Source organism: Pongo abelii, chromosome X (genome assembly GCF_028885655.2).
Source record: "Pongo abelii isolate AG06213 chromosome X, NHGRI_mPonAbe1-v2.0_pri, whole genome shotgun sequence".
Lineage (NCBI taxonomy): Eukaryota > Metazoa > Chordata > Mammalia > Primates > Hominidae > Pongo > Pongo abelii.
In genome coordinates, this window is record NC_072008.2 from 156,073,457 (window position 1) to 156,099,494 (window position 26,038).

The 26,038-nt window shown below is 44.9% G+C and overlaps 1 protein-coding gene across 2 annotated transcripts; it reads left to right on the forward strand.

Moving 5' to 3' along the window:
• The first annotated feature begins 3,021 nt into the window (after positions 1 to 3,021).
• MAGEA11 (MAGE family member A11) lies at positions 3,022 to 26,038 on the forward strand. 2 transcript variants are annotated; one of them, XM_002832226.4, is made up of 5 exons: positions 3,022 to 3,117; positions 3,615 to 3,761; positions 23,254 to 23,349; positions 24,377 to 24,450; positions 24,526 to 26,038. In XM_002832226.4, exons 2-5 carry the CDS (start codon positions 3,753 to 3,755, stop codon positions 25,544 to 25,546), a joined length of 1,200 nt encoding a protein of 399 aa, XP_002832272.1. In that variant the 5' UTR covers positions 3,022 to 3,117; positions 3,615 to 3,752; the 3' UTR covers positions 25,547 to 26,038. The 2 variants fall into 2 exon arrangements, with proteins under 2 accessions (XP_002832272.1, XP_002832270.1); XM_002832224.3 differs by lacking the exons at positions 3,022 to 3,117; positions 3,615 to 3,761 and adding exons at positions 20,844 to 20,946; positions 21,908 to 22,020.

The window sequence follows — 26,038 nt, forward strand, 5'->3', positions numbered from 1 at the left end:
TCTTGGGCAGTTCTTTATAACAGCATAAGAATGCACTAATACAGTAAATTGGTACCGGGTAGTGGCGAGATGTTGTAAAGATACCAAAATTGTGGAAGCGAATCTGGAACTGAGTAACAGGCAGAGGTTGGAACAGTTTGGAGGGCTCAGAAGTCAGGAAAATGTGGGAAAGTTTGAAACTTCCTAGAGACTTGGAGAGCTCAGGAGACAGGAAGATGCAGGAAAGTTTGGAACTTTCCAGAGACTTGTTGAATGGCTTTGACCAAAATGCTTATAGTGATATGGACAATGAAGTCCAGGCTGAGGTGGTCTCAGATAGAGATGACAAACTTGTAGGGAACTGGAATAAAGACGACTCTTGCTATGCTAGCAAACAGACTGGTGGCATTTTGCCCCTGCCCCAGAGATCTGTGGAACTTTGAACTTGAGAGCGATGATTTAGTGTATCTAGCAGAAGAAATTTCTAAGCAGCAAAGCATTCAAAAGGTGAAAGAGCATATAAATTGGAACATTTGTAGCCTGACAATGTAGTGGAAAAGAAAATCCCGTTTTCTGGGGAGAAATTCAAGCCAACTGCAGATATTTGCATAAGTAACATGGAGATAAATGTAATCACCAAGACAATGGGGAAAATGTCTCCAGAGCATGCCAGAGACCTTCACGGCAGCCCTTCCCATCGTAGGTCCAGAGGCTGAGGAGGGAAAAATGGTTTCCTGGGCCAGGGCCACCGTACTGTGTACAGCCCGGGGACTGGGTGCCGTGTGTTCCAGCCCCTCCAGCCGTGTCTAAAAGGAGCCAAGGTGCAGCTCAGGCCATGGCTTCAGAGGGTGCAAGCACCAAGTCTTGGCAGCTTCCCTGTAGTGTTGAGCCTGCCGGTCCAGGGAAGTCAAGAATTGAGGTTTGGCAACCTCTGCCTACTTCAGAGGATGTATGGAAACTCTTGGATGTTCAGGAAGAAGATTCTTGCAGGGGTGGGGCCCTCATGGAGAACCTCTGCTAAAGCAGTGATGAAAGGATATGTGGGGTTGGAGCCTCCACACAGTGTCCCCACTGGGGTATTCCCTAGTGGAACTGTGAGAAGAGAACTACAGTCCTCCAGATCCCAGAATGGTAGATCTACTGACAGCTTGCACCGCGCACGTGGAAAAGCCACAGACACTCAGCGCCAGCCCTTGAGGGAAGTTGGGTAGGGGGTTGTATCCTGCAATGCCACAGGGGCAGAGCTGCCCAAGGCCATGGGAGACCATCTCTTGCATCAGCGTGACCTAGATGTGAGACATGAAATCAGAGGAGATCATTTTGGAAATTTAAGGTTTAATGACTGACCTATTGGATTTTGGACTTGCATGGGGCCTGTAGCCCCTTTGTTTTGGCCAATTTCTCCCAGGTGGAATGGGTGTCTTTACCCCCACTGTATCTAAGAAGTAACTAACTTGCTTTTGATTTTATAGGCTCATCGGCAGAAGGGACTTGACTTATCTCAAATGAGATTTGGAAGTTGTACTTTTCGGTTAATTCTGAAATGAGTTAAAACTTTGGGAGACTGTCAGGAAGGCATGATTTTGTTTTGAAATGTGAGGACATGAGATTTGGGAGGGGCCAGGGGCAGAATGATGTGGTTTGGCTGTGTCCCACCAAAATCTCATCATGAATTGTAGTTCCCATAATCCCTATGTGTCATGGGAGGAACATGGTGAGAGGTAATTTAACCATGGGGATGGTTACCCTCATGCTGTTCTTGTGATAGTGAGTGAGTTGTCTGATGGTTTTCTACGGGGCTTTTTCCCCTTTTGCTCAGCACTTCTCCTTGCTGCCACCATGTGAAGAAGGACATATTTGTTTCCCCTCCTGCATGATTGTAAGTTTCCTGAGGCCTCTCTAGCCTTGTGAAACTTTGTGTCAATTAAACCTCTTTCCTTTATAAATTACCCAGTCTCTGCCAGTTCTTTATAGCAGCATGAGAATGGACTAATGCAGTCAGACTGACCAGGTGGCAGGGAAGGAGAGAAGACAGGACACCATCAGCTCATGAGGGGCATTAGGAGGATCCAAGAAAGGGCAACTGCCAGAGTCCATGAGAGAGACCATGCACACAACCAAGTCCACAGAGCCCTAGGCAGGCTGGCACTCAGAGCTCTCAATCCAGAGTTCAGCCCAGTGGGATCAGGGACCTGAGGGAGACAAGGGGAAAGGGAGGAGGGAGGACAGGACAATGAGCAGGAATAGGCTTGGGAAATCTGGGCACGATCATCTCCAGCTGGACATGGCCACGTGATGTGAGTGAGCAGGCCTGATAGCTGAATGCACCAGGGCATTTCATCTGCTTTCATCTGTTTTCATCTGCTTTCACACCACAACAATCAACACAGAAGACTTCTGTGACCGAATGTATGGGGATTTCTCCTCACCAAAAAGCAAGAAATCAATTCTACAGCAGACACCAGCTAGGTGCCTTTTAATTCAATTCCATTCTGACGCTATCTATCTGGAGATAGCATCAGATCCACAGGTTGAGGACTCAGTCCCACAACAGTGCCCTCTCTTCAGATGCTAGTCGAAAGTCCAGGCCTCTGGAACTTCTAACTGATTGGCTTCAACTTCAGGTTGTCATGACCCCTTCTTTAGGCTTGATTTGCTGGATCAGCTCACAAAACTCAGGGACACATTTATGTTTACTGGTTTATAACAAAGGATATTTTAAAGGACACAATGAAACAGCCATATAAAGAGGTACATAGGGCGAGTTCTGGAGGGTCTGCCCTGCAAGGGCTTCTGTTCCCATGCAGCTGGGGTGCAGCACTCTCCTGGCACATGGATGAGTTCTTATGCACCTTTCTGGAAGCCTCCATGAATTCAGCTGTTCAGAAGCTCTCAATATCGTGTCCTCCTGACCCTTTTACTAAGACTTCATTGGATAGGCATGATTGAAGCATGGACAGATGTGTAGAAATATGATTGGACAGAAAGATATAACCTAATACTAAGAGACTGAGTTGGGAAATCAGCAAGGCCTGTCTGTTCAGATTCTTCCTGTTCTCCCTGAGCAGCATTGAGTCCTCCAGGGTATGGGTCAGGACCTCTTCTGAAATGGGAGTTTAAGACCTACAATCAGACAAGGTAGGTCAGAGAATTTCTTTATGACCAGCTCTAAGACAGGTGAGGGGAGATGACTATATTTTTAGTTTCTATGGCTTGTCTTAGGGAGAAAAAGAAGAAGGTGAAAGGGGGGCAAAAGAAAGTTAGAGAGCGAGATTGTGTTTTCCGAGATCTCCTTCTGAGGCCTAAAGCACTCCAACATTACAACAAAAGACTGTCTTCCACCTTTACTATTCCGAAGCTGTTCTGAAGCTGCTTCAGGAACCAAAGACAACAGGACAAATATTTTAATGAAAGATATTCTTGTTGTTTTACTCACTTAGGAAATAACAAGATCTATAAGAATGTCAGGAACCATGGAGTGATATATGTATGTACATATACATATACATATACACGTACATATACATATACAATTAGCCTACATTAAAATTTCCCTATCTCCTGTCAGGAAGGGTATAGCTGGCTGCCTGAGTCATTCTCTTGACCACTCTAGTAATCCTGTGCACTCTCACCAGGGAAGGGAGCTGTCTTGACCCCCAGTGGAGGCTGACAATTTTTTTCCTGTGTACACTGGACCCCTTTCATAGAGGTGGGTGCTATGCAAGTGGAGCTGGTGACTGATGGCTGACCATTGATACAGGCTAGGAATACCAATGAGCAAGGTAAGGTAATGTGCATCTGCAAGGAGGGGTAAGCTGGAGTGGGAATGCCCAGGAGCAACTAATTCAGTAACTATAGATAAAGGGCTATGAAAAATGATCCAGATGATGTTCCCAGCTCAGAATGCCTCCCATGGTTTCTGCGTCCTTGTCACAACAGAGAACCTGTGTCCTGTGACTATAAAAGTGGGTCTATATATCAGCAGATAATGTCTGGAATAGAGGATTGGTTTAAAGTGCAGATATTTGGAGGGTAGATGGGAAACCCATGGAGATGGTACACACTTCCTTGTTAAACCTCCTCTAACCTAGTGTGTTGTAGGCAGCTGGCAACTTTGGAGTAACTAAAGTCAGTGAAGCAAAGGGCTGAAAGCAATATTAGGCACAAGTAGAGGATGCCAGGACACCACAATGCATCCCATATCTCACTAGTAGACCATGGTTGCCAAATTTTAGACATAGAATCCCTTATTTTAACTGGAGCCTTCCATAGAACCCCAATTTATGAACATTAGAAGGCAGAGCAGTCTGGTTGAAGTGAGCACTCTAGTCCCAGAGTCCTGTTCGCCCAGCATCCTTTCTCCCTCCTTTAGGCAGTGGGCCCTGATGCCTTACCTGCTACAGAACACTGGGGATGCCCCTGCACTGCTGGGAAAGCTCAGTGCTAGAAGACCTTCCTCAAAGGTGGGCTTCATCATGCCCCTGCACAGGCACATATCTATGTGGATGCCATTCTGCCCAATGCACTGGATCCCAATTTTGCCTCCTGGCTCTCCAGCCCTGCCAACAACTGATAGCCCCCAATCTCTTTATCGTCAGCATACTTCACCATGTCACCTCTTGTTTACCCAAGTTCTTCATTGTCCTACCCCTGACCTAAACACACGTAGGCACACACTGTTTTTCTACATATTTATCTATTCTCTATTCTCAAAATGGAACTGTTTACCCTCCCTCCCTCCAATCCACTATCCCTCTGAGAATTTTGCAAGGATCTTCCTTAGTGTTGGCCCCAATCTCTGTCTCTAACCTCATTCCTAGCCCTGCTTCAGCCTCTCCTCTGGGAAAGAGGCCCCTGCTACTGCCTATCATCACCAAACAGCACTATGGGCATGTTCACTGTGTTTCCTTCTTTTGAGAGTGTTCTTAGACCATGTACAAGCATGCTCAACAAGAGCAAGGATCTTGACTCATTTTACTTTTACCTGTTGCCTCTGCTTCCGCACATGGTGCACAATCCCCTTGACTGATGTTCAGATGGCTTCATCTCAACCAAAATTTATTAGAGATATGTCTCTTAATTTCCTTTAAGAAAACAAGGTAAAGTTCTTTCTATAAGAGTTTCTCATTTAAGGAATATTACAGAGTAATTGTCTGGAGTTCACAGCACTCTCTCTGTTCACATAACAAATGATGAGTGTTTTTTAAAAATGTCTGTTATGTGCAGGCTCACCTTACTAGTATACCTCATGTGCAATGAGGAAAATAGTCATCTCTATTCAGCTCTACCCATTGGCACTTAGAATAGTCAGATACATAAAAACCAATGGTATACTTCCATTTCCCCCTTCTCATCCTATGGTCTATTCTAAGCATACATTTTGCATTTACATATGTTGTAAGCCACATTATACATTGCTATTTTTAACTTAATACCTTTAAGTACTGTTACTTTAAACAGTCACTTTGCTGTGAAGACATTACATAATAAGGAAAATATGTTTTATACTTATGCATGCAGTTGCACCTTCTAGGGCTCTTGATTCCTTTGTGTAGATCCGGATTTTTCTCTGGCATCACTTTCCATCTGCCTGGAGGACTTGCTTTAACATTTCTTCTAGTGCATGTATGTTGGTGATAAATTCATTTTAATTTTGCATTCCTGAAACAAAAGTGTTTCATCTTTATTCTTGGAATATATTTTCATCAGTATAGAAGTTTACATCTTTAGTATTTGTTTCCTTCAATATTTAAATAAGTACTCTCCTCTGGCTTTCATTATCTTTCAAAAGAAATCTGCTGTCATCTTTATCTTTGTTCCTTTGTAGGTAATGTACATAATTTGTATCTCTGGTTACTTTTAAAAGTTTCTTGTGATTTCTTCTTAAAATCTCAGTGATTTTAAACAATTTGATTATCAAGTGCCTTGGTATACCTTTATACATGTTTATTGTTTTGCGACTTTTTTTTTACTTTATTAGATTTTGGGGTTTATAGCTTTTATCAAACCTGGAAACTTTTCATTATTTCCTCAAGTATTTTTTTATCCCTCATTTTCCCCTCTGCTTTGTGGTTCTCATATACATTCATAATTTTTTAAATGTCTTTGCTTGCCTACAATCTCTATTCGGTGTCATGTGTGTGTTTTATCCTCACTATTGATCCTAATTTCTGCTTTTTTACAAAATTGATCATTGTGATTGGATGGAAGACATTGTGAATTTTACTTTGTTGAGTGCTGGATAGTTTTGTATTTCTATAAAATATTATTGGGATTTATTCTTCAGCATGGGTAAGTTTCTTGAAAATAGTGGCATTTTTTTCAAGTCCTGCTCTTAACTTTTTAGGTGAGATCAGAGCAGTTTTTAGTCTATAGCTTATAATGCCTCATAACCTGGACAAAACCCTCTTAAGATTTTTAGCTGATGTCCCATGCTTTATAAGGTTTTTCACTCTGAATAGAGGAAACAAGAACTATCCTCATACCCATGTAAGCTCTGGAGATTTCTCTCTGTACCACTTTCTCCTCTTCATTATTTTGTTCTGCAAATTTTAATCTCCCTGTCCTCTCAATTCTACCTCCTCAACTCAAAAAACATCAAGGCTTTCCTGCTCTGTACTCTGCCCTCCGGGCAGTAAGCTAAGGAAATTTTAGGGTTCACTTTATTTTCCATCTCTCATCACTCAGAGATCAGTTATTTGTTTCAACATGTACAGTAAACTGAAAATAGTTGTGTTACAAGATAAACTTAGAAAAATTAAAATTGTAAAGAGTTTATTTCAGCAAACAGCAATTCATGAATTGGGCAGCTGGTTGGGGGTGCTGGTCTGGCTTATGCCCTCCACTGTGATGTACTTTCCTGAGATGGCAGGAGAAGAATGGGATGGCCTCCTAGGGATGACCTGGGGCAAATCCGAGGGAGGAGGGGCACTGCTTCAGGTAAGGGTCTTCTTCCAGACCCAGGATCCAAGCTGGTGGTGCCCTGCTGACTCCTGGTAGTTCTCAGTTCTAACCCACCTCACTTCCTGTCTGACCAATGCCAAGGCCATCTGACTGATCCCCACAGAAGGAGTCATGGGGTCTGGGTTGCTGGCACCTCCTGCCACTGCTGGCCCTGACACGCGTGCATTTGGAAGCTTTTACATGGCTTCTGGCCCTAGCGTTTCCTTCAAGTACTGTCCCTCTGCTCTGGCAGGTCGAAGTTGACACCACTCCTACTGCTGTACCTTCCATCAAACACCGCAGCAAGCACTCCCTGGAGAGAGTATGGAAGAAACAGTATTTTCTGTGGCCACTGGCATCTTCACTGCTCTGTCCATATTCACTATCTTGTTGTCCTCTACGTGTTTTTCTGGTTAATCTTAAGGAGTGTGGACCAAGACTGCAGATACAACAGAGCCTCCACTTCAATGGGCCCGACTTCTGGGACCTCACTGTGTGTCCCCACATCTGAAATCCTAAGACCCTTTCCTGACCCCACATCCTCTGCAGACCCCACTCTCCACACCCCTTGACCCCGTGCCCTCTCCCTATTCAACACCCTCCTGAGGACCCCACATCTCTTCCCTGACCTCACCGCCTCTCTCCTCAAATTTCACAACCATCCCTTCATTACATTCCTCTCACTTGGCACCCTCCATCATTACCTATTTGCCCTCTCAGGGCTCCTCACAGAAAGGAGTTGTGATGGTCTTGAGTCTCCTTCCAGTCTTTTCCTGCTACGTGCAAGGCCCCACAGTTTTTGCTCTTCCCAGGCCAGTGGCAGCCCCATTGTAATTCCCCTGGGCCTATGAGTCTGAGAAGCTAGCAACTGAAAGGCAGTGGAGAGGTCTTTTGGAGGCTGATGGGCGTCCTGCAGTCCTGTACCCATATGGAAGGTCCATGATGCCCTTGAGTCTTTTTGACATCAGATGCTTTCGCCCCTACCAGGGGCAGGGGGTTCCTAGGGGTGGGAAGGCTAGGAATTCAGGACTCCTGGCTGGCTTGAGGCCTAAGGAAAAAAAAAATGGTTTCGTGTGCCAGGCCCAGGGCCTTGCTGCTTTGTGCGATCTCAAAACTTGGTGCCCTGCATCCCAGCCATGGCTAAAAGGGGCCAATGTACAGCTCAGGCCATTGCTTCAGAGAGTGCAAGCTCCAAGCCTTGGTGGTTTCCAGGTGGTATTGGGCCTGCAGGTGCATGCTGTTCTCATGATACTGACTGAGTTTTCACAAGATCTGATTGTTTTATAAGGGGCTCTTCCCCCTTCACACTGCACTTCTCTTTCCTGCCACCTTGCGAAGACGGACATGTTTGCTTCCCCTTCTGCCATGATTGTAAGTTTTCTGAGTCCTCTCCAGCCACATGGAACTATTAATCAATTAAACCTCTTTCCTGTCTAAATTACCCAGTCTTGGGTTTTTTTTTTATAATAGTGTGAAAAGGGACAAATACAATCAATGTCATCTGCAGATAGAGATGGTTTCATTTTTTTCTTTTCCTGTCAGTATGCCTTTAATATCTTGTTCTTGCTTTATCACATTGGTCTGGACTTTCACAGAGATGTTGGTAGGATTGGTCAGAATTGACATCCAGCTTTTTATCCAGTCCATCATTAAGTATGATGTTAACTGTAGAGGTTTTCTTTTTTTTTTCATGTCCTATATCAAGTTGAATTATTTATTTTTTAATTCGACTTGTCTAGACTTTTTATCATAAAAATTTTTTAATCATTTGAATATGATCAAATGCATTTTCCTTTAGTCTGTTGATACAGTTAATTACAGAGATTGATTTGTGAATATTGAATTTCTGAGACAAATCTCAATAATGATACATTCTCCTTTTAATATTGTTGGTAAAGGCAGTCATGTCCTGTCTGTTGACCAACCTGCTCAGCTGCATAAGACGGGCCTTGTACCTGGAACATTTTCTTCTTGGGAGATAAAGAGCCCTCACAGCCTGTGCTGGGCTTATTGCCTTGTGAGACAATATATTTCTTTGTTCCAGGCTTGATGCGTACCTCTTTGTTCTGATTAAATGCATGAGTTGATGGCCCTCAGGCTCCCACCCAGCTTTCTGGGTATTAAACTCAGCATGCATTAGCTATTTTTCCTGTTGTTCTCTTTCCCTTGCCCCACTGACGGGCCCCATTGTATGTTGTTCCCCTCCCTGTGTTTTCACTGTTCAGCTCCCACTTATGAGTGACAACATGTGATGTTTGGTTTCCTGTTCCTGCATTAGCTTGCTGAGGATAATGGCTTGCAGCTCCATTCATGTCACTGCAAAGGACATTATCTCATTCCTTTTTGTGACTGAATAGTATTCCATGGTGTACATGTACCACATTTTATTTATATAGTCTATCATTGACGGGCATTTGGGTTGATTCCATGTCTTTGCTATCGTGAATAGGCACTCATTTTTCTATTATTCCATTTTATCTTCGTTGTTGCCTAATTATGTACATCTCTTTTAGTGAATTTTTTGTGGTTGCCCTAAAGTTTACAATGTAATCTCTACTTAATCACAATCTACCTTCAAATAATATATTATTTCGCATGTCATGTAAGTACTTAACAATTATACATACCCAATTTCTCCCTCTTGTCTTTTGGGCAGATCTCACAAAGTCTTTGCTAGTCCAATTTGGAGCTCTGAAGCAAAGATTGCTTGGAGGAGGGGTCCCTTTTGTGGGACTTTCTAAGCCATTTTACCCTTGACTTGCTCAGTCATTGGCTGGTGGCCTTTCTGAGAAGTGTATGGTCTTGACTACAACTGCATTGCCTAATCATTGATTGGTGGCCACCCATAGAAGATTGTGACTTCAGCTGTAAAGTTAGTCCCTGAAAGAGATATTAGGCTGTCAGATAAGCACACTTATTGAAGCTGTGCAGCAAATTATTTATTGAGGGGTATCTTATAGTCTCTGATTGGGTTACCCATGCTGACTTGTAATCTATGGTGTGGCACTGGTAAGCACGTATGTACAGGATTGTGTTCCCAACTTGAGAAGGCAGCCCATCTAAACTCTTCCATTTGGCAGAGGTAGCCATTGTTCATCTTTTGGAGTAGTTTTTGTTTATTATTATTTTTGATGTAGCCTGTTCAGGCACAGCTGTAGTCCTGTATCAGTCCATTCTCACACCACTATAAAGAATACTACCTGAAACTGAGTAATTATAAAGGAAAAAAGTTTAATTGACTCACAGTTTTGCAGGCCTAACAGGAAACATGGCTAGAAGGCCTCAGGAAACTTTCAATCCTGGTGGAAGACGAAGGGGAAGCAGGCACCTTCTTCACAAGGCTGCAGGATGGAGGGTTTGCACAAATGAGGAAGTGCTACACTTTAAAACCATCTGCTCTCATGAGAACTCACTATCTTGAGAACAGCATGGGGGGACCCTCCCCCATCATCTGATGACGTCCCACATGGTCCCTCCCCTGACATGTAGGGATTACAATTCGAAATGAGATTTGGGTGGGGATGCAGATCCAAACCATATCAAGTCCTTGGAATTTAGTGTTTATTATACTTTAGATATGTTTAGTTATAAGCTCAGGAGAGATTATTTCCATGCTTTATAAATCAGTGTTTTCTGGTTAATTGCATAGTACATCTGGTCTGTGGAAGTGGCAGAATAGGGTCATCACCACGTCTCTCTAAAACTGTGCAATCAACAATGCAAGCTAGTGCACTTGAACCATGTGATGAGCTGGTGTTCACTTGTACATGACCATGTGTGTACATATGTCTTCATTATCATTTATCTCAAAATATTTTCTAATTTCCTTTGTGATTTTTTTTTCTTTTGCCCATTGGTTGTTTAGGAGTACATAGTTTAATTTTCACAAATTTGTGAATATCTGAAATGTACCAACATTATTAATTTCATATTTTACTCCATTGCAGACAGATAAAATACTTTGTAGAATCTCAATCCCCTTATATTTATTGAGACTTGTTTTTCGGGCTTACATATTGTTTATCCTGAAAGGTGATCCATGTATGCTTGAGAAAAATATTCTGCTGTTTTGGGTGTTGTGTTCTATAATTGGGGGTTAGGTCTGGCCGGTTTATATTGTTGTTGAAATAATCTGTACTCATGGTGGCCTTCTATCTTGTTATACCTTTATTGAAATTAGGGTTTAAAGTCTCCAATAATTATTGTTGAATTATTTATTTCTCTCTTTAATTCTTTCTTTCTATATTTTGGGGTCTGTGTTATTAGATACATATATGTTTATAATGTTTCATATTTTTGATAGACTAAAACTTTATCATCATTATAAAATATCTTCCTTTTTCTCTAGTAACAACTTTTATTTTAAAGTCTATTTTGTCTGATATTAGCATAGCCATTCCAGCTCTCTTTTGGTTACTGCTTGTATGACATATCTTTTCCCATATACTTACTTTCATCCTATTTATGTGTTTAGATGTATACATCTATATACATCTCTTATAATCAGTATATAGTTAGAACAGGCTTCCAAAATATATTTCCCCAATCCCTGACTTTAATCGAGGTGATTAATCCATTTACATTTAAAATTACTGGTAAGGTAATATTTCTGTGTTGTAGTCAGTGATTTACTCTTTATATCACATATGTATTTTTCCTTCTTTATATTTTCAATACTACCTTCCTTTGTGAAAAATGTATGTTTTTCTAGTCTACCATTTTAATCCCATTGTCATTTAAGGTATTATTTTCTTAGCAGTTGTCCTGGGGACTACAATTGACAGTTTAACTTGTACCAATCTAGTTAAATTAATACCAACTTAATTAAAATAGTATACAATGGGTTTGTTCACATACAGTTCCATTCTCTCCCTACTTCTTTGTGTTGCTATTGTCATACAGTAACTGTTAAGAGGCTGGAATGTCCAGGGCTGAGGATTCCCACAGGATAAGAGCAGGCCTAGACTAGAGCAATGACAAGTAGATGGAGAAAAGGGGCCTCAGCGTCCTCCTCTAAAATGACCTCAGTTGTGCATATCAGGGCTGGTCACAAATATTTGGTTCTTTTCTTTCTGGGCACATAAGAGTGCCTTTATCTGCTCCTTTAAATTTAAGATAGGGAGAAAAGAAAATTCAGAACATGTTAGGCACAAAAAGAGATTTATACTTGGAAAGTAGGTAACTCTAGGCTTTTTCAAAATACAAAAACATTTGTGCAAGGAACAATGTACTTTTTAAAATAACCATTGGGCCATCCCAATCAAGTGCAAGCAGTGGTGTGGAGAATCGGGAATGTGGCTCTAGTACTCCTCAGAGATGTGAACCTGGGCAGCCAGGATCAGGCAGTGTGGGACCTTTTCTTTGGCATTCAGTGTGTTCACCTGGAGGACTCTCCCTTGCAGAGCTCTGGGGTGTGAGACTGGATGCAGGGAGGGCGAGCCTGGAGGAAGTCTTGAAAGCAACTCTCACAGACCTATGTGTTGATCCAGGTCCTGGTTCAGTAGCCCTGGTTATTGCCCCAAGCAGGACTAGAACAAGTTATATCATGTCTATACAGTTCAAAGATGTGGGATTAAACAATCCATGGTAACAGATTTTCAAGGGGAAAAGAAAATAAATGCAGTAATTAATGCACATGTGGATCATAAGACATATACAGGTTCAGGAATATTAAAATGTGGGGGAAGGTACATCGTGGGCACACAATAATAATAGCCACTTATTAAAGACCACGTTATTAGGGCCAAGCGTTTTACATACAAGTGGCATGTTATATGATGCTCACATAAACACTCTGAAGTTGTACTATTATTACTCCCATTTTACAGATGAGAAAAACTGAAGTACATAAAGGATACTTGATGTATGGGCTTATAAGCGACACAGCTCATATTCAAACTTACTTTCTTATGGGTTCAAAGGCCTGTCTCTGTACTGGGTTGAGCTGCAACCCACAAACAAGAGAGTGCCAGCCATCTTCCACTGCTAACTATTGCCCTATCAATATGCCCCTAGGACTGATCTTAAAGGAGCCAAGTGGTGGTGTCAGTGAGAGCTTGAAACAGAATCCTACCCAATGGCCTCTCTCCTGTTCTATCCATATGGCATGGAGACAAATGCCGTGGAGGAGAGGTGGGTCCTAGGATAAAGGGTGTGAAGATGGAGAAGTTTCTGCATTGAGAGCTCCAGATGGGCTGCAGTTCAGAACCACGACCCCTGCAATGAGCTTGTGCTCCATTAACAGGACATTGGGGATCCAGAGGGGAATGCAGATGAGGTGAAGACATTAAAGAGTTAAGTGGGAATGAGAAGGGACTTCACTCACTATTTTCCTCCCCCTCTTTTTCACTCCTGCTTCATTCAGAAAATATTTGGGGCAGGCTACAAAGAAGTACGTAACACAGCAAGATAAAATGCCTTACACACAAATAAAACAAAGGGATCCCAGAGATAAATCAAGTGAGATGATGGTGGAGCCTGAAGCAGGCTTAGAACCTCAAATATGTGCCAGGAAGTCCAGCCTCCAGGAAGACTTCCACTGACCTTTAGGGTACCCTGGCAGCTCATGGCCCAAGTGAAGTTGCCCACGCTAAGCTACAGCGACCATTTGACATGGATATCAGAAGTCCAGTCTTCCAGAGGCTGCTATTACGTCCAGACATGTGCCCTGCCTTGCTGTGTACCTGCCTGGCCTGGTCTCTTTTATTCTCAGCAGATTAGGTGACTCAACAATTTCCTTCGAACCAACTCCACTGAGCAGGCTGGCAACCAGATACATGGTGGGGCAAGTAGGACGAAGCACAGTGCCCATGAGACATGTGGACTCTCACTGCATCCATGTAGGTGTCAGTGTCTGCAGGGCTTGTTTGCACTGACCCTCAGTCTGAGTGATGGGCAATCTTGGCTTTGTCCTCTGATGCTATTTTGTGGATTTCCCTTGGGACATAACAAGCATCCTGCCACTAGCCCCCGCTATCCCTGTGTTCAGCTCCAGCCCTGGGATCAAGGATAAAAGGAGACCCAGAACTCCTTATTTGCTCAGGAAAGGCTGACGGGGTAATTGGCACAGGGAAGAGCTGGTGATATGGTTTGGCTCTGTGTCCCCACACAAATCTCCTTCTGAATTGTACTCCCATAATTCCCATAATTCCCATGTGTTGTGAGAGGGACACGGTTTGAGATAATTGAATCATGGGGGCAGTTACCCTATGCTGTTCTCGTAATAGTGAATGAGTCTCACGAGATCTCATGGTTTTTAAAAAATGAGAGTTGCCCTGCACAAGCTCTCTTTGCCTGCTGTCATCCACGTAAGATGTGACTTGCTCCTTTTTGCCTTCCCCCATCATTGTGAGCCCTCCCTAGCCATGTGGAACTGTAAGTCCAATTAAACCGCTTTCTTTTTTAAATTGCCAGATCTCAGGTAAGTCCTTATCAGCAGCATGAAAATGGACTAATACAGCTTTCAAGAAGCATACAGGAGGTCAGCCCCTTGTCAAGGAAGCTGAAGTTAAGTGCAGGGCTTCAGTCATAGCTGGTGGAACAGAGAGGTCTCTTAGGAGAGCAGGACCATGGCTGACAGGCCTCACATCAGTCCCTCAGTGGGCAGGCTCAGGACATCCAGAGACAGTCAGGACCTTCCCATGTATGGGCACAGGAAGGCCCCCATCTGCTTTGCCCTACCCTGGTCAGGATTGCCTCCATCCTCTGTGGTGTGTAACCACACAGGAGGCTGCTGTGGAATATGCTAGACCTTGGAAATGCCTCCAGAAGAGGCTGTTGGTGGGGTGCTGTGAGACCCCCTAGCTGCTCTAGTCCTGCAGCACTTAGGCATCCTAGAGTCAGCACTCTCCCCATCCATCATTTCTCTCCAACAAAGGGCGCTAAGTGTCCCAGTTGTCATCCTGGAGTGTGACAAAGCAGTCTGCTCTGGAGCTCTTTCTGGAAGCACTCGGTTCATGACATCTTGCAGGGCTCCAGCTCACCTCCAGTCCCATTTTACTTCTACATTCCTCCTGTGGCCAGCCTAAGGCAGTATAGATGGATCCAGCAGATGATCCTTCTCACACTTTTCCAAACTCATCACAGCCTACATCCTTTGGTAACAAGAAAGCCTTACCCTTCCTGGCTCCTTTCCAAATCCTAATTTGACTTGAAGATATTCTGGGACCTGGAGGAGTATACTAATGACCACAGACCTCACAGTCGGCTTCACCCATTAGTCTTCTCAAACTATTTTGGGGGTACACCGAGATCCTAGATGGTTCTTTGGGTAGCTGACAAAACAGTTCGGCATCACCTCTCTGGATCAAGTTTAGAAAGCAAAACCTCACAAGCACCTTAACGAGGTGATTAGTTTAATTAATGTGTGGGCATTACGCAGGGGATCATTTGAAAAGTAACTCATCATTATAGTGATTTGTCACTGATTCACACAGCATTCTTTTATTATTTACCAACCCCTAGGAAACTCACCAAATGGCTACCTCATCTTCTGCCAGTTCTATCTGAAGCATAATACTTTGGAAGGGGATTTCTAAGTAGAGATTTTAAATAAAAGATTAACTGTTCATAAGCCTCAGCACTGAGTCTTGAGTAGTTGTATTGGAGAGCTGCAATTCCAAGCCCCAGGTGGCAAGACTGAAGTCAGATATGGGAGACTGTGGGCAAGTGTGGGCACTGCAGCAAAGGTGATGGGGGCTCAGAGATGGGCCTCAGGAGAAGGAAACCCCAAATCCCAACAGGTACAATTAGGCTGTTAGATTCCACCTTGCAAGGACTACTGTGTTAACTTGCAGATCCAAACAAGATGGAAAAAGAAACAGGGCATCAGGGAAAGGTCACATCTGCCTCCTGACAGGAGAGAGTGTTCAGATAGCCCTGGGTGGCTAGAGCCCTGCCATGCTGACTTACCCAGGATGCCAGGAGCACAAACCAGAAGCTGGGAAAGCAGGCCTTTGGAGTCCCCTTGAAACTCAGATGCTTACCTGGTCCAGGAGCCAACAATTAGAAGATAGTTGGAGCATTCAAACTTTGGCTGTTTGGTGGTTGGAAAGATTGAAAATTCCATGAGACTTTAGTACCAGAGAAGCTCCAAATACTAGGACCATAGAACTGGCAGTTCTTTATTCATTCCATAAATGAATACTGAGCATGTATTGTGTGCCAGGCACTGTCCTGGGCTCTGAGGATACAACATTGAACACATTTCCTCCCTAGGTGGAACTTATATTCTAGTGAGGTAAAGGATAGGCACACAATAAATCATGAAACAAACTTAAAGGTGCAGTAGATTTAATGGTTAACTTCCAAATCACCTTTGGTAGGCTTCCAAATGAACCCACCTGGGGGAGGTCTTGTGATTTCTGGTGCCATCCTGTCCCTCAGTAAAGTGTCTTATCCTGCATTCCACAAATTGTTTACATATGGATTAATATGTAATGTACCAACATTGAAAAGTTTGCTGATTTATTTTAAATCATGAAGTTTTACTGGTTGTTTTGCACATGGACATTTTAGCCTGTATGTTGCAATTTGGTACAATGATTCTAACCTCCGTATTGTATCCTCTAATAAAAAATGACAACTGCCATATAAAAAGTTCTCTCTTCTTCTAAACTCTCATAAAACCCTTCCAACTTGTAAGACTCTCCAGAACACTCCCAACTTTGTTGGTTTCTCCTCCCAGGTCAGTCCTCACATTTGGCTTCCAATAAACATTTATCCTCTTATTTTTGCCTAACCAGTCTCAATTTTGGTCGACATGGTGATAAATACTATGGAAACAAATTGAATCTAGAGAACTGAATAAGTGTTTGGGATGAGTTAAGAGGAAGGATTGCAATTTTAGAAAGGGTATTCACTTTTTAATGAGGTTATTTGTTTTTGTTTGTTCAATTGTTTAAGCATCTTATAGATTCTGAATATTAGACCTTTGTCAGATGTGTAGTTTGGGAATATTTTCTTCCATTCTGCAGGTTATCTGTTTAATCTGTGGATAGTTTCTTTTGCGGAGCAGAAGCTTTTGAGTTTAATTAGGTTCACTTGTCAATTTTTGTTTTAGTTGCAATAGCTTTTGAGAACATAGTCATAAATTATTTCCCGAGGGTGATATCCAGAATGGTGTTTCCTAGGTTTTCTTCTAGGATTCTTATAGCTTGAGGTCTTACATTTAAATCTTTAATCCATGTCAAATTAATTTTTGTATATGATGAAAGGTCAGGATCCAACTATTGGGTACTATGCTCACTACTTGAGGGACGGGATCAATAATATCACAAATCTCAGCATCACACAATATACCCATGTTACAAAGTTGCATACGTATCCCCTGAATCTAAAATGAAAGTGAAATTACAAAAATAAATAATAAAGACACAAATTCTATGAAGAAAAAGAAAGGTTATTCATAGAAGGCCTCACAGAGAAGATATTTGGAGAGAGACCCAAGGGTGTCTGGAAAGCAGTATTAGCTAGCAGTATTATAGGAGCATGTGTCTAGAAGAGAACAAAGGCGTGCAGTACCTCAGGGCCCTGGAACAGAGAGTAGGAGGTAGGGGTCTAGGGAGGCTGGTCTATTGAAGCCAGACCCTTTTCTCTGAGCCATAGGCTGTCTCAGAGCCAGGTCAGCTGCACTGTACCATGGACTGGCTTATTGGATCCAGGATTCTATCCAAGGTTACTGAATTGGTTTACATTATTCCAGCATTTGAGACGTGGGGTAGGTAGAAGTATAGTTGGAAACAGATTAGTAATGGATTGAAGATTTTTGATGCTGAATATCAGGTATATTGGGTATATTATACTATACTATTTTACATGTCTGACACTTTCTATAATAAAGTTATTTCATCATAATATCATGCCATTAAATTTGAAATCCTAAGTGAAATGAACTGTATTTTATAAAAAAAAAAAAAAAAATGGCCCGGCGCAGTGGCTCACGCCTGCAATCCCAGCACTTTGGGAGGCCGAGAAGGTGGATCACGAGGTCAGGAATTCGAGACCAGTCTGGACAATATGGTGAAACCCCGTCTCTGCTAAAAATACAAAAATTAGCCGGGTGTGGTAGCACACGCCTGAAATCCTAGCTACTCAGGAGGCTGAGGCAGGAGAATTGCTTGAACCCAGGAGGCGGAGGTTGCAGTGAGCTGAGATCACGCCACTGCACTCCAGCTTGGGCGACTGAGCGAGACTCTGTCTCGGAAAATAAAAAAAAAAAAAAAAGATCAAATTGGACCATAAAGAAACAGAAACTTTAATCAAACATTACAAACTAAAACTGTATTCTCAGTTCAAGCCACCCACAAATGATCCCGGAAAAGAAAGTTTCAGAGGCCAGTTTTACCAAGTAATTAGAACTTATTGCCATCCTAAGCAAACTCTTAAAAACCATACAAAAAGATGGGCAATTGTGGAACTCATTTTCTGAGACTAGTGTTCTTTGTTTCAAATACCAGAAGAGGACCTCACCATGAAAAGAACACTTAAACCAAAGTTACCCACATAGCAACAAATATCCTAAATAAATTAATAGCCAATTCATTAGGGCAGTGTACTAAATGGAAAAACGGGATATATCCAAAGAATGAAAATACAATTTGACATTAAAATACACCTTCAGTGTGATTCCCTGTATTAACAAGATTATAGAGGCAAAACATAAGATCATATTAGTGGATACAGAAAAATCTTTTGAAAAACTTAGTAATCATCCATGATAAAAATAACTAGAAAATTAAGAGTAGAAGGAAATTTTGTTTCATCAAATCAATAGCAAATATACTTAATTGTAAAATGTTGGACGCATTCGTGTCAGGGACAGGTCATAAATGTAGCTATCATTGCTATTTTTCAAAGTTGTATTGGAATACAAAGCCACAGATATGGATACCAAAATAAATAAGAGGTACGTATATTGGAAAGAAAGAGTGATATTTGGTAGGGTAATGCAACAGTCTATCTAGAAAATTCAAAAAAATGCACACCTGAAATAGTCAAATGAATAAGAGACAAGTGAAAAATAGTGAACAGAAGATCAATAAAGCAAAATCAAAAGATTTGCAAAACAGACAATAACTATTAAGAACAGGTCATAGAAAATACCCCATTCACAACAGCAACAATATCCAAAAATTACCTAACAAGAAGACTAACAAAAGCATGTATGATTTCTACTGAGGCAACTATACAAGTACTGATATATCCAGTTCAAAGAGCACCCAAATAAACAAGGCAGTATATGATATCATTGATAGGGAATAGAATATTGCAAAGATGGCAATTCTATTTTTTCAAAAATTGACAGACGTAATTCCTTAACCAGCCAAGATGACTGTCAAGCTCAGGCATCTGTTGGTTTTTGATTGTTTGGTTTGGTTTTGCTTTTTTGAGCAGGACCTCACTCTATTTCCAAGGCTGGAGTGCAGTGGTGTGAACACAGCTCACTGCAGCACTGACATCCTGGACTCCGGTGATCCTCCCACCTTAGCCTCCCTACCAGCTGGGACTGCAGTCACACGCCACCACACCCAGCTAATTTTTCATTTCTCTTTTCTTTTTCTTTTTCTTTCTTTCTTTCTTTTTCTTGAGATGGGGTCTTGTTATGTAGCTCGGATTAATCTTGAGCTACTGGGCTCAAGTGATCCTCCTGCCTTGGCCTACCAAAGTGTTTGGATTACAGGTGTGAACCACCACGTTCAGTCTTGGGCTTCTATCTTAGACACCCCAAAACAACCCTGGAAAACTAAAGAATAAAAATAAATAAATAAAGGAACAAACAAACAATATCAACAAAGAAATCTAAACAAAAAAAACATGAGAGAGCCCTGAGAATTTCATTGTATTTTGAAGGAATACTTGTGATTGGGGGGGAAGAGTGGCAGGGAAGTTGGGGTGGATAGGAAGAAAGAACTGTTTAAAAGTCTGCCCCTACTTCACTGTGGAAAACTCGGGTAGGGTCTCAGACCACGGGTGCCAGTAGTCATGGGGTAACTTCAGGACAGGAGGAAACACTGGTTGATTAAAGGAATACGGCTGGAATTTGTGCTAATAACCACTAAAACCACGTCAGTAGATAAAGATTGGCTTTTTAAAAATTATCATTTTAATTGAAGATAAATAATGGATTAAATTAGAGTATTGACCATTAGAGTGAAATAGGCATAGTTAGGTTAAGTATGATTTTTGACACTGAATGAGAATTAAAAAATGAAAATCACTAAAATGAACTATGAAGTGTTAGATAAATTCTAAACGCAGGACTTCCACAAATTTCTTGCAGCCACTCAGCCTCTTCAGTGTAAAAATAAAGCTTTCAGGGCAAAAGTTTGCAAAGTCTAGATCTGGCTGGGGAGGAGCCCCCTTGGGAAGTTGTGCATGTTCTCCCAGAGGTCACTACAATCACGGGTACTGAAGCCACATGGAAGCACCTAGCCTGGGATCCGCAGCTATTCTCTGCAAGGGGTGCAGTTGGGCAATGCTCAGAGGTGACAGAAACAGAGCATCTCCCACCCATCACTTCATGAAAGAACCGGTAGCCAAGAGGAGGACCCTCCTGAGTGAGGACTGACGGTCCACCCTCCCCACATAGAGGGGCCACAGAATCCAGCTCGGTCCCTCCTGTCAGCCCCGGAAGACCTTGGCAATGTTGTCCCCCAACTTCACACCTCCCGCTCACTGCCACCTCAGGGGACTCAGAGTCAGAGACTTGGTTCGAGAGGAGCAGACATCATTGGCAGAGGACGGAGCTCCAGGCTCTGCAAGGAATCAAGGTCAGAAACCCGAGGGAGGATTGAGGCACCCCTGGCCACTACTTTTCCCCCCGCCCCGCCCCGCCCCGCCCCGCCCCCACACGGGCAGAATCGGGTTGCGCCCCTGCCGTAAATCCGGGGAAGCGCCAGGCGTGGGGGCCGGATGTGACCTCCATTGGCTTCCGCCTCTGGGGGCTGAGAGAAGCGAAAGCGTCTTTCTGAGGGGTGTCTTGAGAGTGGCAGAGGGCAGCGGGTCCAGGCTCCGTGAGGAGGCAAGGTGAGAGCTGAGGGAGGACTGAGGAGGCCTCCTACCCAGATAGAGGGCCCCAAATAATCCAGCGCCAACCCTGGAGCCAGCCCTGAAACAACAGGGGACCAAATTGTCAGGCTGAGACAATCCCCCACCTCAGTGCCCAAGGAGACTCTGGGAGTCAGATCTATGGTGTGACCCGGGCAGAGGCAGTTCCATAAAGGGTGGGGCCCCGGCCTTTCCAGACATCAACATCAGGACTCTGAGAAATTATGGAGAGGTTCCACCCCATCCTGATAGAGGGGCCGTAGAATCCATCCTTGTCCCTGCAGTCAACGCAAAGGACCTCCTGGCTTGGTACTGCGGACTTGCACATTAGGGGGTCAGAGAGAAGTGATAGCCTGGTTCTGAGGGGCGGCTTGTGATCCGCTGAGGGCAGCGGGCCCAGGCTCTGTAAGGAGGCAAGATGAGGCACTGAGGGAGGACTGAGGACGCTCCCTCCACAGATAGAGGACCCCAGATAATCCAGCACCGCCTCTGCTGCCAGCCCTGGATCACCCTGCGGGGACGGACTTCTCAGGCAGGGCCGTCCCCTCCCGACACCCCCCTCGGCTTCTGCCCCCTGCCACTTAAGCCTCAGGGGACTGTGGGGTCAGAGCTTGGTGTGACCAGGGCAGGGCTGGTTAGGAGGGGGCAGGACCCAGGTTCTGCCAGGCATCAAGGTCAGGACCCCGAGGGAGGGCTGAGGCCCCACAGAGCGAGGCTCCCTCTCTGCTGTCAGCCCTGAGAAGTTCCTGATTTCCTCATCCTGGGCTGACAGAGGGAAGGGGCTTGGTATCATGAGAACGACCCAGGGGGAGCACAGACAGGGCTCAGTCCCTGCTGGGAGGTGAGCGAGGCCTGAGGGACAACTGAAGGGACCCAGCACCCCAGGACAGCCCCCCCCCACCAGCCCCGCCTTCTCAGACTGAGGTGCCTCTTCATTCAGCCTTGGGAATCTGAGGGATGGAGACTCAGTTCCGCAGAAAGGGTCTCGGGTGCAGCCCTGCCAACATCAAGAGGAAGAAGAAGAGGGAGGACTCAGGAGACCTTGGACTCCAGGTCAGTAGGGACCTTGGTCCTTGGAGTTCCAAGGCACAGTGGCCACATGTGGTGCATCCTCACTCTGCCTTTGGGGTGTCAGAGAGGAGTGGATTGTGGTCTGAGGAGTCGAGCCTCAGGTCAACCCAGGGAGGAGTCCCAGAGCATTGAGGGAGGACTCAGGCAACCAATTATCCCTGAGGTAGAAAACCTGCCCCTGCCATCAGTCCTTGGAGGCCCCAGGCAGGACTCTAGGAAAGAGAGGCAGCTCCCCACTTCCTAGTTGGGGTTCTCTGGGAGATGGTGGTCTTGGCCTGCAAAACCCATCCACAGTTCAGCAGGAGAGACATGGATAGGCTTTCTCAGGAGTAAATCGGAATACCTGGAGGAAACCCAGAGAGAGGAGGCACCCCTGAAATCTGCTTCATCTGTCAGCCTTTGGCATCCCATGAGGGGTGTCCGTGTAGTGCCCCTTCACTTTCTGCCTCCCATATATCAGAGAGGTGGGGCCCTTGGTCTGAGGCAAGTCCTCAGGTCAGCAGAGGGATACACACCTGGTCAGCACAGGGTGGAGTCCAGGATCTGCCAGTAGTCAAGGAGAGGAAAATTGACGAAGACTGAAGGTAAGAATGTACCCTCCCACATGCCAAAGAAAAAGGGACCTCACAAATCCCTGCTTCCTCTGTTTTCATCCCTGGGAGGCCCCAGGTAGGGGAGGCATATACCATGCTCACATTTCTGCCACGAGGTTGGGGGTGGCACCTTGCTCAGGGAGGTGAGCACCTTGTTTCAAGGGGGTGATGACAGGTCAGCAGGTGGAGCCACACCTGATCAGCAGAGGGAGGAGTCCCAGGATCTTTAGGACTCAAGGTGTGTGTGTCCCCTTTGTGAGGACTGGAGATACCCCCATCCCATAATGAAGGGATCCCACAGAGTCTCTCTGTCCCCTGTCCTTGTCTCTTTGGAGACCTGATCATGGGTGGCTCTAAGTGGCAAGGTCACTTGTACCACAGGGAGGAAGTTGGGGAATCTTCAGGGAGATGAGGTCTTGGTGTAAAGGGATATGTCTGCTCATCTCAGGGGTTGGGAGTTGAGGAAGGACAGGCCCTGGCAGAAGTAAAGATGAAAAACCCACAGGAGGACTTTGGAATCCCCAGAACCGAAGGGTCCAGCCTCTGCTGTCAGCCCTGGACAACCACATGATGGGGTGATGGGACGTGGGGCCCCTTACTTCTGTTTTGGAATCTTGGGCAGGTGAGCACTATGTTCTCAGAAGACGACTTCCAGTCAACAGAAAGAGCCCCATATGGTCCACAAATACAGTGGTCCCAGGATCGGCCAAGAGTCCGGGTGAGAAACCTGAGGGAGGATTGAGGGTTCCTCCTGGCCAGAACACAGAGGGCTGCTTAGAAATCTGCTCTGCCCCTGCTGTCTCCCCAGAGACCATGTGCAGGACTATCTGCTGAGATCCCTCTCTTATACTGGGATCATTGGTCTCAGGGAGGGGGAGGCATTGGTCTGAGAGGGCTGCACTTAGGTCAGCAGTGGGAGGGTCCCAGGCCATGACCAGAATCAAGGTGGGAGCTGACGGGACAGCAATTACCAAAAACATGGGACTCAGCCCTTCCCTGCCCCTTCTGTCAGCCATGGGAAGTCCCTGGGACCATGGGTGTTTCTATGTCCCTGATTTCCTCTTCTGGTGTCTCCTGGAGATAGAGCTTTGGTTTAAGGAGATGGCCTCAGGTCAACAGAGGGAGGGTCCCAAGCCAAGATAGGCATCAAGATGGGAACCAAACAGGCTCCTTACCCGAGGACACATGGACCCAGCTGACTGTCACCATCTCTTGCTGTCCTTCCTGAGTAGCCCTGTGTACATGTGGCCAGATATGTATCCCCACATGTCCTCTTTCATATCAGGAAAGAGCTATTGATCTGAGAGTTTCTCAGGTCAGGAGAGTTGTGTCTTCCAGGCCCTGGCAGGAGAAAGGTGAGGGCCCTGAGCACAGAGGGGACCATCCACTCCAAAAAAGTGAGAAACTCACAGAGTTTGGCCCATCTTTCTGACAGTGCTGGGGTGCCAGGATGGGTGCTTGCAGTCTGCAGCCTGATGGCCCCATGATTCCTCTTCTAGAAGCTCCAAAAACTGAGCAGTGAGGCCTTGGTCTCAGGCAATGTCTTCAGGTCTCAGAACTCAGGAAGCCCAGGCAGTGCCAGCAGTCAAGATGAGATGTTCACCCTTAACCTACAAATGGCCCCATCTGCCCCAGTACAGAAAGGGACTCCCAGCTTGCAGCCTGACCTGCCCTACCTCAGTCCTGGAGCCTCCTGCTCTGATGTCCAGCTGCATCTTGAGCAGCCTTCTCACTTCTTTTTTCAGATTTTTAGAGAACAGGCCAACCAGGAGGACAGGAGTCCCAGGAGAACCCAGAGGATCCCTGGAGGAGAACAAGTGTAAGTAGGCCTTTGTTAGATTCTCCATGGTTCATATCTCATCTGAGTCTGCTCTCACGCTCCCTCTCTCCCCAGGCTGTGGGGCCCCATCACCCAGATATTTCCCACAGTTCGGCCTGCTGACCTAACCAGAGTCATCATGCCTCTTGAGCAAAGAAGTCAGCACTGCAAGCCTGAGGAAGGCCTTCAGGCCCAAAAAGAAGACCTGGGCTTGGTGGGTGCACAGGCTCTCCAAGCTGAGGAGAAGGAAGCTGCCTTCTTCTCCTCTATTCTGAATGTGGGCACTCTAGAGGAGTTGCCTGCTGCTGAGTCACCAAGTCCTCCCCAGAATCCTCAGGAAGAGTTCTCTCCCACTGCCATGGGCGCCATCTTTGGGAGCCTATATGATGAGGGCTCCAGCAGCCAAGAAAAGGAGGGGCCAAGTACCTCGCCTGACCTGATAGACCCTGAGTCCTTTTCCCAAGATATACTACATGACAAGATAATTGATTTGGTTCATTTATTGCTCCGCAAGTATCGAGTCAAGGGGCTGATCACAAAGGCAGAAATGTTGGGGAGTGTCATCAAAAATTATGAGAACTACTTTCCTGAGATATTTAGGGAAGCCTCTGCATGCATGCAACTGCTCTTTGGCATTGATGTGAAGGAAGTGGACCCCACTAGCCACTCCTATGTCCTTGTCACCTCCCTCAACCTCTCTTATGATGGCATACAGTGTAATGAGCAGAACATGCCCAAGTCTGGCCTCCTGATAATAGTCCTGGGTGTAATCTTCATGGAGGGGAACTGCATCCGTGAAGAGGTTATGTGGGAAGTCCTGAGCATTATGGGGGTGTATGCTGGAAGGGAGCACTTCCTCTTTGGGGAGCCCAAGAGGCTCCTCACCCAAGATTGGGTGCAGGAAAAGTACCTGGTGTACCGGCAGGTGCCCGGCACTGATCCTGCATGCTATGAGTTCCTGTGGGGTCCAAGGGCCCACGCTGAGACCAGCAAGATGAAAGTTCTTGAGTACATAGCCAATGCCAATGGGAGGGATCCCACTTCTTACCCATCCCTGTATGAAGATGCTTTGAGAGAGGAGGGAGAGGGAGTCTGAGCGTGAGATGCAACCAGGGCCAGCGGGCAGGGAAACGGGCCAATGCATGCTTCAGGGCCACACCCAGCACTTTCCCTGTCCTGTGTGAAATCAGGCCCATTCTTCCCTCTGTGTTTGATGAGAGAAGTCAGTGTTCTCAGTAGTAGAAGGCACAGTGAATGGAAGGGAACACATTGTATACTGCCTTTAGGTTTCTCTTCCATCGGGTGACTTGGAGATTTCTTTTTGTTTCCTTTTGGTAATTTTCAAATATTGTTCCTGTAATAAAAGTTTTAGTTAGCTTCAACATCTAAGTGTATGGATGATACTGACCACACATGTTGTTTTGCTTATCCATTTCAAGTGCAAGTGTTTGCCATTTTGTAAAACATTATGGGAAATCTTCCATCTTGCTGTGATTTGCAATAGGTATTTTCTTGAAGAATGTAAGAACTTAGCAATAAAGTTGAACTGGTGTTGTGAAACAGAGAAATAAAAGGAGAAGGTCATTAA

Excerpts from the sequence above, each read along its gene's own strand:
- MAGEA11 (XM_002832224.3), top strand. The coding sequence starts at position 21,925 with ATGGAGACTCAGTTCCGCAGAAAGGGTCTCGGGTGCAGCCCTGCCAAC. Across the intron at positions 23,350-24,376 it reads AGGATCGGCCAAGAGTCCGG|ATTTTTAGAGAACAGGCCAA; the intron begins GTGAGAAACCTG and ends TTCTTTTTTCAG. Across the intron at positions 24,451-24,525 it reads ATCCCTGGAGGAGAACAAGT|GCTGTGGGGCCCCATCACCC; the intron begins GTAAGTAGGCCT and ends CTCTCTCCCCAG.